The sequence below is a fragment of the Apaloderma vittatum genome, unplaced genomic scaffold, assembly GCF_000703405.1.
Source record: "Apaloderma vittatum isolate BGI_N311 unplaced genomic scaffold, ASM70340v1 scaffold1653, whole genome shotgun sequence".
Lineage (NCBI taxonomy): Eukaryota > Metazoa > Chordata > Aves > Trogoniformes > Trogonidae > Apaloderma > Apaloderma vittatum.
Window position 1 is genome coordinate 22,225 of NW_009707310.1, and position 21,745 is coordinate 43,969.

Genomic DNA, 21,745 nt, shown 5'->3' on the forward strand with positions numbered 1-21,745 from the left:
CCTGCTGATGTGTCCTCTTCCTCCTCTCTCCCACAATTTCCCTGCTCAGTTTTTGAAATATTCTGGAAGGAAAAGGGCACAATTGCCCTGAATTACTACAAAGTCCTTGTTGTTGCTGCTTTCTTGCTCATGTCAGATTTCTAAAGCCAGTCCTCACAATCACCATCGCAAATACCTGTTTTTTAGGACAGTGCTGCTGTTGTTATTTGTTGCATATGGTGTTTCACTCTGTGTTTTAACCATTAGAGGGTTCGCACTGTGGCCTTACTCCCACAGCTGTGCCTGTGTAGGCAGCGCAGTGTGTGTCAGAGGTAAATACTGTGATTTATGTTACGTATACAGAAGTTTGCAGCCTAAATATTTTGGAAAAAGGGGTACATTATAGCTATGAATACTTGTAAAAATGGAGGTATGATGTCTTTTAAAAATGTCCAGTATATATCTGTGGGGAACTAACAGTATTTTGTTAATTATTTTTAGCTTCCTGTGTAGTCCAAACAAAACTTTTTGTGTGTACCGAGAACTGGAGCCATCAGGTTTTGGTTCGATGTGCAAGTAAAAACACATGGCAAAATAGATTCTTATAGCAAACTGGGTGCATTTACTTTCATTATTATATATCTGCTGCGTTTAGTAGGTGTGACACAAATGTTTCCCTTCCAAAATAGGCATTAAAGCTGTTCTTTTACCCCGTAGTCATCATCTTCTAATACAGGGCTGAGCATGGTATTTTCCATTTCCCATTGCTCTGGGACAGCTTTCTTGGTCACAGGAAGAGAAATCCTGTTTTAGTGTATGGACACAAAAACCAGTCTCTAACTGAAACAAAGCATTTTGGGAGCAGTTGATCAGCTGTGTGGGGAAAAAAGCTAATATGCTAAATGTTGTATAATAATTTGCATTTCAGATTCAGAAGTGTGATTTCTTGTTTTTATGATTGTTCTGAGTTTGGCAGACTACTGCCTGATTCAGTATGACACTTGCTGTGTTTCTTTGTTTTTACTAATATATATTTTCATGTTTTGCTAATTGTATTTTGAAAGCACTCCATGAAGTTGTCATATACAAGCAATAAATGCAGACTGTGAAGGAATCAATGTAGTAATTATAACTTACAGGAAATTATTGAAATGACATTTTGAGTTAAAAAAAAAAGGATATGTAATCTATTAAGCATAAATCCTGCAAAACCTGAATTTTGCCAAGTGAATTTGAAATAGGTTGGTGATATTAAATGACCTGTATTAGCTGTGCTTTGAGAGAACAACAAGGAGCCAGGGACCTTGAGCTTATTGAGGACAGTATGAGCAGATAGAAAAAAGGTAGGAACATTTCTCTGAAAATGGAGGCCAACACTCAGGTACATTCTTAAATCTCGTGTCTTCAACAACCATCTTTCCCCCCCTCGCTAATACAGTGCTGGTAAAATACTAGTTTACACTTGGGAAACTCCTGATTTTGCATCTTGCATAAAAACTTTCTTTAACATTAGGCAACTTTATTGTGATCAGTGGGATATGTGCACATTCTAAAGCCAAATGCCTGGTCCTTCTACTGAAGACAATATTTACTATAGTATTTTTATTCTTATTGAATCACAAATTAAATTAGATGATAAACTTGCTGAGCAGTGAATGGACATTTAAGTTTTTCCATAGAGGTTTAATATTCGTTAAATTATAAGGGGGATCAAGATCTATCAGGTATGTGTATGTAAAGGTAGGCTAAAATGTCAAATCTGTGTTCTGATCCTCTACGTAAGGTAGGATTTGGCTGCCCAAAAGTAAAACAAAACCTAAACCAGATTGTTATATGCTTCTGCTGCCTATTACTTGCCTTTGGTACATCAAACATCAAAAGTGGGATTAATGTTAGTGTGTTCAGCACTTTTGTGTTCTTACTCACTGAGCGATTGCTTTCCTTTATCAAGGGGCTTTTTACATGTATCTTGTCACAAACAATTCTGAGGCACAAACTGTTTAAGTCAAAGAGGTGCACATATCTCCAGTCCTCTTTCCTATCAGCACTAGGGAAAACTGTTGACGCATGTGTACAGAGGGAGAGACAGCATCTGCAAATAGAATTTTGCCAAAATATTCCCACATTACTCTTGTACAATCACGCTGGATATTCTGAGAGATGCTACTTCATGCTTAACTCAGCTATTTGTGGAATTTAGCGGAGAAGGCAGTTGCTTCTAGACCACTAAAATTCATTTTTGAAATTGAGAGACTGCAGCTGAAGTATCAGGAGACTGCTTTAGTGTTAGACAGCAATTTTGGTTTAGCAGCAAATTTACTGAAAATGGAGGTTTAGGAAAGTTAATCTGAGTTGTTTTGGCAAACACTTTTATCCTCAGAAACGGAGGAGAACTTTAGAGGATGCCAAGTATTTTTTTTTTTTTTCAAGGAAACATAACAGGAATCTGAAAGGGTTAGGTAACATAAAAACAAATCATTTGAGGTTATTCTAAATCATTTCAGGTTAATCACAGATTTGGTGATTTTGGAAGGGACTAGAAATATGACAGTGTTTTGTTTCTTTTAGTTCAATCTGAAATTGGTTTTTGTTCCCCTGATTTTTCTTCTCTCTATGTCAGCATTATAATGTGTGCTCTGTAGAATGGCATTCTTTATATCTTCTGTTGACACATTTTTTTCTTAAATGTTTTGACCTTAAGTTTTTCTCTGCCATTTGAATGGATAAAATTATGACCCTTTTAATCAGCCAGTTAAAAATTTTCTATAATTACTTGTAAAGCCCTTAGAAACTGTAGTGATGCGTGCAGTAGACAGGTTTGAGAAAGTGAATAATCCTGTCTTTGTGAGAGACTTAAGCAATATATTTGAATCCAGATACTGCAGTAGAAGTTGGAAACAAGATATTGAATCACCACTTCTACAGTGAGCAGCAAAGACCCTAAACATTCAGTGAGGCGGAAAAAGCTAGTAAGCAATATGTCATTGAAGTCTGTTTTGCAGTTCCTCTTCAGGTGGATGTCAGATGAAGGTTGCATCCATATTTTGTTATTTACTGACTTTGAAGCGTTTAATCTTGCAATAATACTAACTGCTGTTTTAATAGAGGGAATGTAGTTTTCTCGGTCCTTTAAAACAAGCTATTGAAAAACAAAGTATACTGAAAATGATTTTGATCTAATGGACGATAGTGGCAGTGCAGACTGAGATATTAGTCACACTGCATGGATCTCTCATACCTGAATAAACAGAATAACTGACAGCAGTGGGTGGTGGTTATCCCATATGTTTTTGGCACTGGATGGGAAGGGCTTCCTGCTTTGCATGTCTTCCCTGAAGAGAGGAGTAACGAGACTGGGCAATGCTGCATGTGTTCCCCAGTTCAGGATAGAGCTGTACTTCAAGGAGAGCAGGCTCTTCTCTCCCTCCTATGATTCTTTTGCCTGTCACTTTTAATCTGCTGTTTTGTTATTACTTTGATGATCTTTAAGGTCTTTTCCAACCCAAAGCATTCTATGATTCAGAGATTCTGTTCTCTGCTTAGTCTGCCAGTATTTCTTTGTGTCAGTTGCAGTTATCATTTCTTAAGTTTTCATCTTGCTTTCAGTTGAATTGTTGTAAATTATCTGCCCTATTTCTGGTTTATTTCCTAATGATTTATAAACCTCCTCACCTCCACTATTCCCGTTTCTTTTCTGATACAGTTTGAGCTCCCTTTGCTGCTTCCAGAATTGTGTCTCTGCGTATTCCAGATGCACATTTCCCACTGCTATTCATCGCCTGCGACTCCTGGTTTCAACCTGCATCCCCAGGCTTCCTATCAAATCAGAATGTTTGCCTCTTGTCAATTGATTCTTTTTTTTTTTCTACCTTTGCTCTTAATCTTTATTATTTTAAGTTATTAATCTTAGGTAGCTGTTGGGTATCCTGAGTGAGAAGATAGGACCACCTCTCTTTGCTAATCTACACCCTTATATTTTATATATATGCTGTATTAAATCTCTCTGGATCAATTATGTTTTCATACTGTCAGGCTCTAATTACTTTCCTTTATACCACCATAGAGTTACTCATGATTTCATACTTTTGAAGTACGCAACCAGCTTTATTTATATTTTTCAGAGCATTGTGCTTCTTGTGTTTCTGGCTTTTTAGAAAGAAAATTCATGTATAGCTTTTGCTTAAGCTAGTTTGCTTCTTTATTGGAACTTTAGGAAGAATGCCTAGACTAATCAATGTAATATTTTTGTTTGAATTAAAAAAAAACATACCTTGGTGAAAATGTATTACCATCCTAACTCTGTACCCCTGTGTTTTTGGCACAGAATAAATGTAATGCACATTAACTGTGACACTGTTTCCAGCAGACTACAAACCAATTTCATACAGCAGGGAAAAAATGTCTATCACCTAGAACAAAAAATTAGATCATTCTGCAAATTAAAAGCTGTTTTGTTGCTTCTAATATGGATACATGCTGTGACTCCGTTAGTGAACCATTCTTCTCCTAATACACAATTACACATTAAAAGTAGATTAAAGAAGACTCCTAAGATGCAAGTATTGTTCTCGCATTAAAAAGAAGACAGAACATCTGCTGGGTGCTTAAGATGACAATTCTTTGAACTTTTGTTTTTCAGGTTCTTCCTTCAAATCAAGCTGTAGCAAAGGAGAGAAAACATTAGAATTCATCCCGATAAATCTTCATCTGCAAAGAATGCATGTGCGTAGTCCTCGATTGAAAGGTAAAGTATTTTCTATGGAGAAATTCCTCAAGTATGACCAAGTGTGCTTTGAAATACAATTAAACTTGCAACTGGAAAGCATGGTTTCTGTTTTAGCCCTTTTGAAGAGATAAATATCTCAATTCATATAGCCAGTTTCAAGGACTTATTTTCAGGTGAAATCTTAAAATCACAGTGCACCTGAAGGCTATGCTGTTGGTTGAATCTCAGTCATTTCAAATTTTTCACTTCATGGTAGGATGCTGACAACAGTTGTTAAACTTTGGAGACAGGACATCAAGATGCTACAGGTAAAAACCATGGAAAGTAGTGGTGGGAAGTTGTTTGGGTTTTTTGATTAGGTTTATCTGCTATTTGGACTTGCATGGATTTGGTGCTGAGGACAAAACAATGTAACAGGACATATATGGACTTTTTAAGAAACTTCTGAGATTCATTTCATGTTACTTATGTTTTGCAAATGAATGAAGTTTGTACAGTATTAACTGTACATCGATTATGGCTTGATACAGGTTAGTTGTAAGACTATATTGTTGCTTGGATTTTTGTTTGTTTGGTAGTTGTTTCGTTTTGTTCATAAAATCCAACTGAGGCTTCCAGATTCATTATTTAAAAATCCGTGCTGCTGTACAGGCTTTAAGTGTTTAATTTTTCATATTTTTAATGGGTTCCAGAAATTGTAGTGTTATTTCCTGCCTTTGTATTGTGTATGTATCTGGAACCTGCCTGTCTTCCAGAAGGGTTTGACTTCATTCTCTCAGACCTGTGCATTTAAAACTCTTGCTTTCAGTTTTGGATGTTGTTTGGAATATTTCTGGAGCAAGTGAGTATGTAGTGTCAGTAGAGGACCACACTCAAGTAAATCTTGAGGTGAAAGAAATGACCAGCTTTCCTATCCTTCACAGTTTTCTACAAATTCTTGAAACCTGCACCCAGACATACTGCCACTGAGATTGATCAGAAGTTCCGAGTCTGTGCTGAAACTGGGGAGTCAGGCCCAAAATCTATGTGAGGGATTTCTCTCCTTTGTCTTCTGAAGCCACAAGTTTTGGATACTGACTGCAGCTCTTGGAAGACTAAGAAGGAGTTAACTACATTTCTTTATAAGTTGGGTTTTTAAAAAAAAATATAAAATCCAGGGATGTTGTGTTTAATTTCTTTCTGTGATACTTAAAAGCAAATAAGTAAATGCAGAATATATGTTCACTGAAATGTACTGGTAACCTATACATGGTTAAAAATAATCTGTGGTAGCTGTGCAAAACTAACACTGTTGTGGTTCATACTGACATGCTGCACAGTGTTCAGTAAGATTCATGTCCTTCTAGGGCATCGGCTTCATTTTTCATTGCGATGCGTAATGCCAGTGTAGTGTAAAAGGCAGTTTTGCCTATCTAGTTGCTGAGGTGGTTTGGGGGGTTTTGTCTGTTTGAGGTTTTTTGTTCGTTTGTTTGTGTTTGGTTTTGTTTGTGTGTTTGTTGGTGGCTTTTTTTCCCCCCCCTCACAGTGTCACCAGAGATAGTGATAGAGCACAATACACTTCCTCCCAGAGATTGTAAGGATGAACTCACCAGCCTGGGTTGTGAGTTACATGGTTCCATTAAGGATAATGCTACTTCTGAACTCAATCATAGAATCACAGGACAGTTTGGATTGGAAAGAACCACCAGACCAGTTTTCTCAAAGCCCCGTCCAACCTGGCCTTGAACACTTCTAGGGGTGGAGCATCCACAGACTCTCTCGGCAACCTGTTCCAGCGTCTCACCGCATTCACAGAAAATAATTTCTTCCTTATATCCAACTTAAATCTACCATTTTTCAGTTTGAAACCACTGTCCCTTATCCTATCACGATACAACCTTGCACACAGTCCCTCTCCTCCATTCCTACAGGCCCCCCTTTAAGTACTGGGAGGGCACTGTATGTTCTCCCTGGGGGCTGCTGCTCTTTAGGCTGAAGAACCCCAACTCTATATTTCTTAGGACGCCTTGACGAGCTGAGTGCTACTTGTGCCTAAATCCGCTTATTCGGTGCTACCCTGTGTCACATAAGCATTCACTTACTGTTAAGTGAAAATATCTCACTCGTGGTGCTGAAAATACTGCAAGCTTCTTTCTGGAAAGGGGGATCATTTTCTGTAATGTTGTCTCTGATTCTGTTCAGTACAGAACTCTGTTGTTCTTGCATATAACTTCAGCAGCATCCTTTATTGATAAAAGATTATATTGATACATACATATGAGCAAATCATAGTACCGCAAATAAGTTGTTGATAACTTGAGATCTATTAAATTTTCTGTCGCTGTAGAAACACGGAAATTACACTCTAAGGTTTTTTGCCTTATAAATACACTGCATCTAAGCAGATTGTAACACAGTAAGTACAAACGATAATTATAGGATTATTATACTGTGTACAGCTGATGCTGATCCACTTGAAAGTTGGAATACGGGGACTTGGTCTGTTAGATACTGTATTGGTTCAATATTTCATTATTTATTTTACTAAAAAGTGATGCCTCCAAGCATGTTAACAAGATGGGGATTTATAGTGACAGAATATGACAGCATGAATTTTAATTGAGCTAAGATTTTGAAGTTAATTAACACATAATCATTTTGAGATTTGCAATGACTACAGGTATTCAGAACCTTGATTTTATACATCTTCAAGAAAACCTCTCTGGGAACTGGGCATTGTATCTTTATTTGCTAAATAAAGTGAAATGAAATATACTGGTTAATCACCCACAGCTCTTAAACTACTTGAGATTTGTTTTGCTTTTAACAAATTTTCTCCTTTCTCCTCCAAAACCACTTTGCTTGTGACGTATGGTTAATCCATAATTGAAAAGGGTACAGGAGATAAATGTTAAAATTATCTTCTAAATTTAGAACTTTGTTTGAATTATAAAACTTCCTATTTTCTCTTTAGCTAATGTTCATTCCACTGACATGACAATACTATTTTTGTTACGCTCAAATTGAGAGACTGTGAAGTGTTAATCGAGAAAAGAACTTGTGTTCAAATTGGGGAATTTCTGTCATAGCCGCTCTCTCATCTGTTTAGTTCACTGAAATAAGTTTCATTTTATGAGCACTACAAGACCGATTTGTGTATGAGATATATGGTGTTTGAACAGTTTGTAGCAACTGCTGATTATTCTGCAGTAAGCAGTACTTTGACATCAGGTTGGTCTTTGTTATCTCGTACTTTGCTTGGCATGTATCGAAGGGCACCTGGAAGAGATTGACCAAAAAAACCCCATGTAAACATTCACAGAGGTGGTGAAGAAAGAAGCTGATGTGCCACAAAACTGTCATTAACCCTTAAATTGCCAAATGTCTTTATTTTGGGACTGCAAGATAGGTTTTAATCCCATCTATCTTACGTATGCACATGGATATGTACTTTTTTGTTTGTTTTCAGTAACAGCTTTACCAAACTTTGATTCAGCTTGTTATTGGGTCCTGACATGGAATAGCAATACCTGTCCATTTAAACTTCCAGCAGGAACAGCTTTGAGAAAAATATTCTTCCATTATGTGCTAACTGTATCCCTACCCATTTGATAAACACCATGTTTTGGTCTGTTCATCATACTACAGAAGTTAAGCTTTTATATTGCCATAGCTTTGCTTTTGTCCCTGTTTATGCATTTATTGCAGCTGCTTTAAATAGATTTAGTGGACTGAAGAGATGTTTATTTTTCTCCTGGCCAGTGTTGAGACACTGACTGTCTCCTGTTAAGGCAAGCATGTTGCTTCGAATTCAAGGCTGAGCTGTGCTTAATGTGAAAATCCCTCAGCTCTTCAAATGGGTCTGATAAAGCTTAGATTTATGGCATTTCTGCCATGTTGCTGTGATTGTCACCATGCTGCAGAAGCTCTGTGTTTTATTCAGCAAGGACTGATGAGCTGGTGGTTTGTATTTCTGCATGGTGGAGGAATTGCTTTTTGGTTAGTGTCTTTTCACTTGTCTAAGTAGAGGGTAAGCGTATCTTTGAGTCAGTATAATTAATATGAAATGCTGATGGATTTAAAGCTCAATTTGCTTGCACTCTAGTCTTTTGTGTTTTCTTCCTACAGATTCTGAAGTACTTGAGAAAAGGTTGAGGACTTCGTAAATAATTTTGGGGGAGGACACTGATGAACTGATACAGCTCCTATGACTGCTGCATTTTAAGCTTTGTCTCTGGCACAGAGAGCTGTGAGCAGTAGTCTGTTCTTTAAGTGGGTGTTGGTTGTGAGTTACTAGAGCGTTTCTGTACCAGTGCATTCACGCTGACGATGCATGTCCTTCACAAGGAGCTGCACTGATATTTGTGGTGCACATCATCAGGTGTTCCTCACAAGTCTTGCAGCACTTCGAGCGTACTGTGCTCTGGAAAGTGGGAGTGAGACTGCCTCATGCCTATTACTCGGGTCCTAGACCTTTTCTTCTTCTGCTGTGCTCAGTCTCCCGTGTTTGCTTGTAGGGAGTGGGTGCTCAACTCTTCTGGGTGTGTTTGTGTCTCACACAGATGCCCCTTGACCATGCTGAGGAGAGGCCAGAGGCTGAATGAAAGCTTCCTGCTGGCTAAATCCTCCCAAGGGTAGCTGTAAGCAGGATCACTGGTTTTATGCACAGTTGGAAAATGCACCAGGATTATTTTAAGTGTTTTCTTGTAGTTTTGTGAGTTATCTGTAAATACATTCAGAAGTGTTTATCCAGTTAACCTGATGGGTTCATCTCTTATTTTCAAGCTGTTGTTTTAAGCAGTAGAACTACTTATTGTCAAGTACCGATGGAGCTCTAATAGCCCAAAGTTATGTGTTACAGATAAATCTGTATGAAGACCTGGAAGAACAGGCTATTTGAGAATCCTAAAGCTCACCTTAGGCTAATGAAATGATGTCACTTCTCATTTTATTGAAGAGTCACAAATTCATTAGAGTTCAAATCCATTTGAGTGAATATGCTTTGAGATTCAGCTCTGGAAGTAAAACATAGTTCATTAACTGTGAATCATTTGTACAGTGTTCTTGCTTCTAGGGGTATTTATCATCAGAATGCAAGAAGATTTCTATTTTAGGAGAGGATTAGATTTTAATTTACATGAAAATCTTCCTTGATGAATAAAATAGTTCACCAAAAAAAAAAAAATTCCTCTAATGTTTCCTTTAGAAATACATTTTAAGAATGAGACATTCTGACCTGTATTTTTATATCTCCAGTAAGCTTGGGCATACAGCAGGTGCAAATATAAATTCTGCAAATGTAAACTTAAACTTGGAAGGAATAATTATTGTGGTTTGGGATGTAATTAAATCTTCATCTCTGCACTGACAGTCAATCACAGGCACAAAATGAAAGGCTGTTTTTAAAAAGATATTCCATCTCCAGTTCCATAAGCAAATGTCCATAGAATATGTCCATCCTGTATATCCCAAGACATTGTGTACATACAGAGAGTAACAACAGCTTGTTGTCTTAGCAAGAATTATAGAAGTATAATTCCCATTCTGGTGGCCATTCAGGTGAAAACAACTGACTTTTTGTTTGTAAGCACATGTGAAAAGTAAGTATGTGTGATCAAACAGGGTTTTCAATTTTACCAGTAAGCATTTAATTATATCTGCAAGTAGAAGCTCAACAAATTCAAACTAGAAAAGTAGTAGAGGTTTTTCGTAGTCACATTGATGAATTGTTGGAGCAACTTCTCTGAGAATGCAGTGAATTCATTGACACTTGAAGTCCTTACATTAAGATCAGATTACTTTTTTTTTTTTTAATAGAGATGCCTTGACTCAACAAGAAGACATGAGCTTGATGCAGAAATCATTAGCTGTAATTCTGTACCCAGTGTTATTCAGACAGCCAGACTTCTGTTATGATGATCTCTTTTGACTCTAAAATGCATGAATTGGTGCATCTCAACATGACTACAAGTTAAACAATGGAAGGGCTAGTAACATAAAGCACACAAAAGACCAATTTACTTGGCAGCTGCGTAAACTGCAGAGCTAGAATATTATTCTACACTGTGGCATATAATTTAGCTGTAGCAATGAATCAGATAAACTTTCTAATGTGTGCAGGTGGCTGTATGGAAAGATTGATTACTCTTGGGCCTCCCCGAGACACAGGTTCTCGATTATTCCTTGGCAATAATACAGAATTGTTGTCTTCATGACTTCTAGAGTAGATATCATAGTGTTGCCGTCCTTTGGGCATAGGCATGTGAAAATCTGTGCTTGTCTGTTCCCATTCCAGATGCTTTGTACGACGTCATCACTGTGGGAGCCCCAGCAGCGCATTTCCAAGGATTTAAGAATGGTGGTCTTCGAAAACTGCTGAGTAAATTTGAGGCAGAAAGACGAAAGTAAGTATTTTACAAGTAGCTAAGAAAATTGCTACTACATTAAAGCTGTATTGAAATGCCATGAGCTCACAGAGTAACAAAGCAGATTTCCCCTGCTGAATGCATGCAAGGTAAAAATCTAGTAGGAATGGACAAGGATGCATTCTTAAAATATTTCCTTTATCTTCTCTGCTTTGCTGGACCACGGCATTGAAGCACAATTTACTTTTAGAGTCAAGACATATTCTGAAGACAAACTCAGAATTGTGATATTTTCTTCCTGTGTTTCAAGAAGCTTGAGGATTATCAGTTCTCAAGAACATGCTCTTCAGAATGAGATATCTCTTTGGTAATTCTTTTGCTAAGTGGAAAGTAGTAATAGACAATTTTTCAATAAAGAAACAGTAGCTTAAGATAGCATCTTCATTTCTCACAGACCATGACACATGTGAAGGAAAAAAATCTTTTCAGCACAACTGTGCAGTAACTAAGAAACTAGCCTTTCTCTTAGTTGTCAGAAAGCCAAAATGAGACTAAGCAAAGGCCTTAACTAGGGCTTGGATTTATTGTTGTACTCAAATGCTTTGTCAACCACAGAGCCCGTACAGAAGTGTTAGTTGCCTATGGTGCTAACTAAGAATTGGATGTATCCATGTTGGTTACTATGGCTGTTAATAAGTTTCAAGCTGCCACTGGCAGGACCCATAGTTGTGACCACTTGATTCTGGGATGAAGGGTGCCAACCTCCTGTAATTAGTGGTGCAGAATTTGACTGGGAATGCAGAAGGTACTGTATGTGTGCTAATCTTAATCATCACGATGCTTCGTAGACAATAAATTCTGTTATATTCAATGCTCAAGAAAGGTTCGCAGAGACGATATCATAAAATATAAAAGGAGATGTTATAAAAATCTGCTCTCGACTTCTAGGTTGATTAGAAGTTGGCATCAATGCTAACACCAAACAAAACCCAGATATATTTGCTTTGAAAATGATATTATTATTTTTTTCTGTTTGTATAACATAACATAAGTACCCTATTACATCTTCTGAAGTCTTTCATATCCCTGACTGCCTCTGGTGACAAAACTTGCCAATGAACTCAAATATCATTGATCCTATGAAGCCCTTGAAGAGACTTTGTGTTAATGCCTATTCTGCTCTCAGCAGACTGGTGTAGGTAGCCTTATCCCTGTGATATGGAAGCCTGTGAATTACATGTTTCCTGATGAAGAAAATATCTCAAGAAATTTCTTAAAATATCTGCTAATTAACCACCTGATGAATGTGGTTGTGACAGTATTTAGTGGGCTTGTGTTATACTTGATAAGAAGAAATTAAAGTCATGAGTGATATGGAGACTGTTGCAGTTCCTGTCCTCTCAGTGTTCAGCTTTCAGAAGATGAACTGTTTCTCACTTACACAGTCCTGTAGCATGTCTGCGTTGCCAGAATGTGATTTCCCCAAATGGAGCATAGCTGTGAGGCAAACTTGAAATGATTATCTGTGATTCCTGTTCATTGCAGAAAGAAGGGAACATGCCTTAGAGGGAAGGGACTAGTCTTGAGTTCTTCCAGGGAGAACACACGTTGCAATATCTCATAGGAATTGAATAGACAATGCCCTTGTTTCTTAGATGTCTGTGATGGGGGAGAGGAACGATGATGCTGACTTCTCTCTTTGAATCCTGAGCAGTGTTACATGTCTGAAGTCTAGGATGGCACACGTTAGTCAGTGCAACACAGCTGCTCATTTTCATTTGCTCTTCAACTCAGCCTGACCTCTAAGTTGTTTGAAGATTGTGTTCAGGAGCACTGTCTAAAGCTTTGTCCAGGTTTTATCAAGGCATTTCATACCTATTTCAGAGCACCTGCACATTACATTTTATTTGCCCTGCTTAGACTTTTCTCTGAAGCACCTGCGTTTGGTGGCTTTCTTGAATGGGATACTGGACTTTTACTTGTACGATGCAGTTTTCTTTGTATTTCTCTGTTCCTCTGGAGAAGCACAAGTCTGTGGTTAGGATGATATAAGTAGGGGAACTATGTTACTATCCTGTCAGACTCTTCATAAAAAAAGAGCGAGTCAGGCTAACAAATGTAAGTTTGAGCACTAAAAAACAGGGACTGCAGTTTTCAGCAAATTACTTACCAGACCTGAAGAAATAGTCACGTAGCGTATGAATTCCCATATAGTACAAAGGAAGAAACCTCCAAAATTTATCTTCCTCTCTCTCTTTGAGGGTGGATTAGAGAAAACTCCACCTTTTCTTTTGTTGTTCTTTCTTTCTTTTTTTCTTCAGCTAGAAGAATTTGTGTGAGTCAAAAGACAGAAGCAAGCAAACTCTCTGAGTATGGTCTCACTTATTTGAATATTCAAGAGTGGGAATTCTTTAAATAGATACATGAAAGGACCATTCTTATTCTCACCACGGAGAATTTTCTTTCACTGTGGCAATGACAACTTTTATTTTGTGTGCACCTGCTTGTTTAGCTGCATGAGGATGCTTTGAGGACACATAGCGTTTCCAGGGGCAGCTTTTACAATTTAAATTTTCTGGTTTACAACGGGAGAAGCTTTTTCTGAATATTTGGTGGAAGGAAGAAGTGACACCTTGAGATATCAGTCAGAATATAAAATGAACAGAGGAAAAAAAATGCAGACTTAGCAGCTGTTTCCTCTAGGCTAACTGAGCTGAAGACCTAGAGGAGATGTGAGATGATTTCGGAAGCCAATCCCCATAGCTTTCAAAACATTGTTAGTGTACATGACAGAATGCCTTGTATGGCTTTGACCTCCAGGCTGGTTATTAAAACAGTTTATTGAAATATTCAGCAGCGTCAGCATATCACATGTTCCTTGCTCAAGCCTGTACTTGTGGAATTAGCAGATGAGAGTAACTGTTCATTGATATCAAGATTATATCACGCTTTGCAAGAGCATAATTGCATTTACAATTGCCAAACCAAAACCAGAGTGAAACATTACGTTTCATTCAAGTTTGTCAATCAGCACAATGTGGAAAATGTCTATCTGAAGATAGGTCTAGCTTATCTTCTACAATGTAGAATATAGATTTTTGTGCAGGCAAAAAAGGGGAAGGTGTTGTGCAATAGTATTTACAAAAAAATACAATATTTTGGTTATTTTCTCATTTGTTACCACCAAGCAAGTCACAGTAAAAGAATTTTTAAAAGATAAAAGATAAATTTCTAAAAATATGATCTCAAATAATGGGGAGAAAAGTTGTTTTTCACCTGAAAGAAATTAGATCACATACTGTTATGTGATCTAAAGCCAGGTCCAGTGCTTTTATAACCCATTCCCAACCTGTAGTGTTCTTTACCTGCAGAGAAGCATATAAAAGGCTTTACCACTGCAAACGTCAGGCGCATTCATAACGTATCACTCTAGTGTGTCTGTCCTTTAGTAGCTAGTGGTGAACTTGAAAGGGCCAGTAAGAACATTGGATGCTTATTTTAAAATCTTGTTCAGTCATGATAGCATTTAAATTAAAATAATGGAAGTGTGATGAGTAAGGTATGCTAAATCATCACATAATATGAATTTTTGGTGCCTGATGTATGTTTATTTTAAGGCTTTTTATCATGATGTGGTGTTGGTTTCTTTTTTATTTTTCCTTTCTTACTTTTGGCTAAAAGAGCAAATCACTTGTTCAGATTCAATCTTCCGTTGGTTTGCTAGTGTAGATTACTTTTCCTTCTGGCAAACGGAGGGGCTTGTCTTCTCACCAGTCTAGATGGCACAGCAAATTGTTATTTTTAGAGCTCAATTGTGCAAGAATATTTAAGGCAGACATTCTGTAAGCTATACCCATATAATGCTTCACTGGTTGAAGTGTTCATAAATCACTTCCAAGGTACACCAAGGACTTTTTTTCTTATTGAAAATATAATTTGATGTTCTCTGTTTTAGCCAAAGCATATAGACTTATGATTAGAAGATTTTTAACACCCCAGTACTAACCATCTAAGAAAACAGAGGTGTCCCGCAAGCTGCGTTAGCTGCTGTGGTTCACTATGATTTTGTGTGTCATTTCAAGCATGTTCTTTAGAAATGGTCCTGCTTTAAATTAGCACAAGTTTATAAGCTGGAACAGTGCTGAAAACTATTTTCTGCTGATTTTTTTTAAGGTCATAGTAATTTAATTTGAGTTTGAACTGTCTAAAAGGATCCTTTTTTTATTTGATGAGGCCTAGATTTTTGGTTAAGGTGTGAGGTGTGCTCCTTCACTAACATACTCATTACAAGATATATCATTAATGCTGAGATCTTCAGAGTTCCAATTATCTGACTTTCATAACCTTCAGCTCATTTCCATTTTCTGAGGCGCCTGTGTTAGATTTTCACAGAAAATCCCAGAGATGTTGGAATAATGAGTGGTGTTTGATCTGATTGTATCCTTTGTATTCCAAGGGTAACAACATCCTGTCATGGACAGCACTTTCTGCAGAGACTTTATTTTTTGCTCTCTTTCCCTTCGTGTGAGAGAGAGAGAGATCAGACTTCATGTAGATGAACATTTTTTCACTGATTGTAAAATTCAATGTATTAAGGTGGTTGGAAGTTTTTCAAAGAAACTGCCTAAGTTTTTGCTGGTCATTGAGGTATCAAAATCTTGTCACTGTATTTTCCAGCCATTAGGCTCTCTGGACAGAATTGCCTGAAGCATTTCTTTAAGCAGATATAAAAGAAGGAAGGGGAACTACTTCTAAGAAAAGAAGGGAGTTGTTGGAGGATCTTTGCATACAAAGGTTGGAAAGGATTGTATGTTTTGGAGAGCAAAAAACTGCTTCATCTGTGTGGACTGGAGTGGCAGGAGGAGAGTTGACCCATGACTTAGCTGTTGTTTCTTCTAACATGCATTCAACAGGCTGCCAACAAAAGGATCCCCTCAGGCTTGTGGGGAGGCACAACAGCTTTTTTTCTGTTAAGGACCATGCTCAGTTACCCTGCGTAACATTCTCCCCTATGTGCTACTTGCATCTTTCCACTAAAGATACTTTAATTTTAAAGTGAAGAACTGTGATGTCTCTCAGGCCTGTTTTCAAAACCTCAGGACTGATTATATGGTTTAGTTTTGTTTTCAGAGGGACTGAAGTGTCCTGAGTTTTCTGGGGTTTTTTTTGTATGGGAATTTATTTTTGATCATAGCTTCCCACTTCAGACAGAAGACATGGGATGCGTAAGTAAGCCACTGAATCGATATCTTCAGTAATATGCATAAGCTCAAGGTTATCTGGCGGTAGATGTTCTTGCTGTGTATGCTTTAGCTGTATTCTTGATGTTAGCGTCTGTGGCTTTGACTGTGAAAAATGTGAGGTTAAATGTTCATTGCTGAAAGATTTTAACCCGATCCCAGATGGTGACAATTTAACTCAGTCACACAAACTACTTGGTTAACAGCAGGAGGGAGGTTAATCAGTGTCAGTAAAAATCAGACATTTAGCATATTGCAGTATATATTCTCAGGCAAAAACTTAGTTAATTGAGAGCTCAAATTGCAGATGTAGTCTATGCAATCTTTGATCGAATTAAATGACAATGTCATTAAAACAATTTTAAAACTGAAATGACCACTGACAGTCGTCTGTGTAGTTAATGATGGTGCCAAAATATGCAAATTCAGTGTGATTTTATATGCTTAGCAAAAGCTTTGATACCTAACCCAGAATACATTATTATAGAGCTTTCCAAGAGGTACATGATTAATAATATATTTTACATATCAAAGGTAGATTTTGATTTCATTTCATTGTGCTGGTTTCCTGTACTGGACCAATCCATGTGGCCTTTGCCCTAGTTCACAAGTTTCTTGTAACTTCCTTCATCTAGTTTCTGCATTGGGACACCTGTGAAAAGTTTCTCTGTATATTATAATGCCAGATGCTTCTTTTAAGTAACACTACTTTAATAGTGTAGCTATATGCAGCAGCAAGCTTAAAACAAAAAATTATTTATAAGGAAGTTCTTGTCTTTTCTTGAATGCTCAGGTCACAGAAAATTTCAGGCTAGTTTTAGGTGCAACAGTGTTGAGCCAGAACAATGAGAAACTTCAAATATGCCCAAACATTATTTTTTTAATGAAAAACAATTACACACTTTCTTGGAGGGGGGTGAAAGTTGCCCTCAAAATCTGAAAAAAAAAGAATGAGTATTTGGAGTCATGTCATGTTTTTGTGGGTTCAGGAAGTGCTAGAATTAGACGAATAATGAGGTCTGATAGAACACTTCATTCTGAAGAAAGACTCATGCTCTCTTCAGTGTTTCCTTTGTTTAAAAGCTATGATGGGCTTTATTAGAATGAGAACTACCCGCAGGTTTAGTATCTCTCTTCAGTCTTCCTTCTCTTACAGCATTGTCTGTAGCTTTTCTGCTGCAGTATTCAGTGAAGCTTAGAGCTGTGGGAGATCAGTGAAAATGATCTGGGAATTAAAGGCTGAGGAGAATCCTAGGAAGAAGTATACGCATGGTGAGCTTGATAACAGTGTTAGCCAGATTCAGCCTGCAAAAAGACTAAAGAGAGGGAGAAACCTGAAAGGGGAATTAGAGAAGATTATTCAGTGCTGTGAAATATCAAGACTTTAAAGACTATGTCTTCACTACAATTAACATAGACTATTGCTCTTTGTCTCTGCTCTGTCGATGAGTCTGACAGCTTGAGAGTTGCAGCCCATATAGAGATAGATCTGACTTTGGGAAGCTTGTTTCACTAACAATGTTTCCGGCCTGAAGCCAGAGCTGTGGCTGTTTCTTCTTTTCTCTGAGGCAAGGATTTTTTTTCTTTTCCCCAATGTATGAGGAGAGACAGTTTGTATAATTCTTTTTTGTTGGAACTGCAGAATTCTGACCTCTGCACACAGCAGTCCAGCGACTCATGTTCGTAGTGGACTGTGAACTGGAGATGCACAGATCTGATGTGGCTGATGGCTTGACTGATCATGCCAAAGCTTCGCTGACTCAAATGGTGTTTGTCCCGAATCTCAACTCTATCTAAAAATGGAGACATTGGTGAAATACAGAAAGATAGGATGGGACGGTACCGAATTGGGGACTGTAACTCAGCAAAGTATCTAAGCAAGAGGCTGCATTTTAAGACTGCTTAAATCTATTCTTATTTGCCAAAAGACTTAAGCTTTATGGAAGTGACTTCATTTGGGCTTCTGAATGTGCATTGCATATGTGCTTTATTGAATTAAGTTTAGTTTCCAGTTTGTAGAAAACTGAGGAGTAACTGGAAGGGGCACTAGATACAAGGGGGAAATGGGGGAATGAAGAGATATGGAAAAAGACCAAAATGAAAAGCAATACGTGAAGTTCAAAGGTTTCCATGAGTGTCAAAGTTGGGGTCTTGAAATGTGAAATTAAGGAAGAGATCAATGGGGCAAGGGTGGAAGAAACCGAAGGATGTATGAGGAAAGATGCAAGAGTAAGGAAGGGAGATGTATACAAAACCAGCTGGGAAGGAGCGTGTGCATTGTTTTGGCATTGTTGCTCAGTTACATTCTTTTCCTGCGTTAACACTACAGGGTGATCTGAAACTGCGAAAGATTTTGATTTGTTTCTCTTAAAGATTAAAGCAGGGCTTCATAACAGGAACGATTATGTACAAGAGTTTTAGGTGGGGAGATGTACACAACATCAGTGAAGAACTAGTGGATGTGTGCAGGCTGTCCAAAGTGTTATTTTGGAATAACGGTATGAAAGGGTATTTCATAATTACTAAGTATTGGCGAGGGGAGAAAGAGGAAAATTAGTCATGCAAAAGAACTGTGGTAATTTGTGAACAATTAAAAGGGAAGTAGGGAGTCTGCAGTATGCATTTGTGTGGTTTTGTCATCCTTAACTCCCACACCCCATTTCTGTGTCATTTCTTGCAAATTAGACACACGGATTTTATCAATAACTCCAGTTATCCCTACTTCCTGGACGTTACTGACACACATGAAAACGTAGTGTGGGCCACTGATCAATTCGACCTTAATGGCTCATCCTGAAAGACTTAGTGAGGTAGTTAATGAAGTGATGGGGAGTTCAGGTGAGCAAGTAAGGAGCCTTATCCTCTTTGGGATTCTTGCCTGACTTGGTCAAACCTTGTGTTTCTCCAAAATTACATTTTTAAAAATAAATAAAAATCTGTTTTTCTTATGGTAACGTAGATCACTCAAAAGAATGATTAGGAATGATACTTGGAGCATTTGGTGGTGGGCAGTCTGTTGTCCTCTACTGTTCAAGCAAGGATTTGTTGTCACCCTTAAAGGAGGGAGCATTTCAATGATATCAGTAAAATTCAGGTGTCTGTCGTTTTTTGCAAAAACTAGCAGTAAGGTTTTCAGCACACGAAACATTCTTATTAATAGCAGAGATTAGTTTGACATTATGTGCCTCTTTCTTTGTTATTACAGTACTGGATACCAGTGTATTTACTATTCACCTGAAAACACAGCCAAGGCAAAAGAAGTCCTCAGCAACATCAATCATCTACAACCTCTCATATCAAGCCATGCAGACCTTCTGCTTAATTCTGCAAGCCAGCATTCTCCAGACAGCTTGAAGAATTCTTTAAAGATGCTTTCAGAAAAAGTAAGATTCAAATCTCCACTGCAATGGAAAATGGAATAACTAAGCCTCTGCTGTTTTTTTTTTTCTGCATAGGTTGACTTTCATAACATCAGGAAATGTTAAATAAGCTCTGCTAACGTAAGATTCAAAATATTGCTAGAAGAAGAATAATATTATTTAGCATTTCTGTAGCCTTTCTATGTAGAAAATTAATGAAATCTATAAAGGTTGTCTTTAATGTATAGAAGTTGTCTTTATTTGAAAGTATAATTAATTTAATTTCATGTATATTTGTTATCTTCTAGAGGCCACATACAGGGGTTTATAAAAAAATAGATTACTGTAAATAATTTTGTGCTATGATAAGCATTTTATTTCTCTTTCTGTGAAAATTCAGACTGCTGCTTATGGGAGATAGGTCAAGCCAGGTTTGTGCATAAAGTTTAGAATAATAACATGATCAGAAATGGTGTTGCAGTCTGGAAGGAGAAGCTCAGAATTTGGCACCAGGAGGTCTCAGATTTTAATCCTCTTTCTCCTGTTATATTCCTTGGTAGCTGTAGGCTCTTACTCATCTTAGTTTCTTTAGCTCTAAATTAAGAAAGATAATATCTTCCACCTGTCCCATGAAGTATTATTGGAGATTAGCTGATGTCTAAAGTACTTTTAAGCATATGTTATCCTATAAAAATATTAAGCACTGTATCTATGACCAGAGCGGTCAAAAAAAGCTTCCCATCACTTCTGTAATGTGATCTCGATATGGCGTAATAACACTATCAATAACCATTTCAATATATCTTCAACTATTGGGAAGTGGCAACCCCAGTGGTCTGTTGAGCATTATTATCCCAGCAGTACATCGCTCAATGGGAGAGTTTCAAACCTGACTGTTGAGCTCAGCCACATAGTACAAAGGCATTGCAGTGAAGCTGCAGGGGAGGTAAATGTTGCTCTTGGTTACAGATGTGTAAATCCATAGTAACTGAGAACACGAGTCACTGTGAATGCCAGGAATCAAATAAGAAGGCCGAATTCTGCCTGAAAATGAAAAGGAGGAATTTAGTGTGGAATTTTCATGGCAAATGTAGTGTACCTTTCCATGCAGTACTAAAGGAGGTTGATTTTAACTGAGTGTAGAGAAACTGGAGCTGCTCTGTTAGTGGTTAGTTCAAAGAAATGTGTATGCACAAGTAAAGCAAAGAAAGAAGTGTTCTGGGTATTCAAGACCTGGTTGCAAAGGAATTTGTATGTAAGCTGTAGCTGTTTGCTTTGTCCTTTCCAATTTTATCTGTCTGGGCAGGAGGAGTCAGCAATTTGGGAGTTGCTGCAGGCAGCTCTGGTACTAGTCCTGTCTTTTAACAGTGGCCTTTTGGAGAGGTTGACGACGGAAAAGAACTAAAAATGACTATATGTTCAGTCTGGAGAAGTCACAGATATTTTAAATTTATAGCGGATGATTTAGCTGTATATCTTCATATCAGCTTTTCAGGACAAGGATTAAATTGCTGTTCCCAGAAGTGGAGGCAGGAGTCTCACCCAGTGTAATCCACCTGACAGCTCATAGTTTCAGTCTAGCCTCTGCCTTTTCTTTGGAAGAGATGAATCAAGTTTTCTGAACAACTGTTGCATGAAAAATTAGATACCTGCTTCCTTGTCTGTCCCCAAATATACTCCAAGAAGATGATAACTGAGAAAGAGAGTGGGACCACTGCAGCGGAAGCTAATGTGGTGTGACAGTTGCTTGTGAAAAAGGGAAGAGAATTTGGGAGGAAAGATGAAGAAACAGTGGGCAGCATAATGTTTCAAAACCACGGATTGAGTGAACCCACGTGATGCGGTAATTAGGGTTAGTGGTTGATACAAAACAACATCTCGATATTCCAAGATGACCTATATATATATATGTATAAACTGGTACAGTACAGGAGAAGCAAGACTTAACAGATTGTCCCAGGTTACATTTGGGATAGGCTGGCATGCTCTTCTGAACAGATCTATGTGCTGCCTACCTTTATTTTTGAGGCATACCAGATCTTTCTGCTCTCCAACCTTTTATATACTTTTTATATATAAAAATAAGTGGGTTTTATA

The 21,745-nt window shown here is 37.7% G+C and overlaps 1 protein-coding gene across 1 annotated transcript in view; it reads left to right on the forward strand.

The window, feature by feature from the left end:
* The window catches only part of INPP4B (inositol polyphosphate-4-phosphatase, type II, 105kDa), a 106,922-nt gene that overhangs the window by 20,229 nt on the left and 64,948 nt on the right, over positions 1-21,745 (forward strand). The window contains 3 exon segments of the mRNA XM_009866119.1: positions 4,619-4,723; positions 10,980-11,088; positions 19,495-19,672. Coding sequence (XP_009864421.1) covers positions 4,619-4,723; positions 10,980-11,088; positions 19,495-19,672 — 392 coding nt within the window.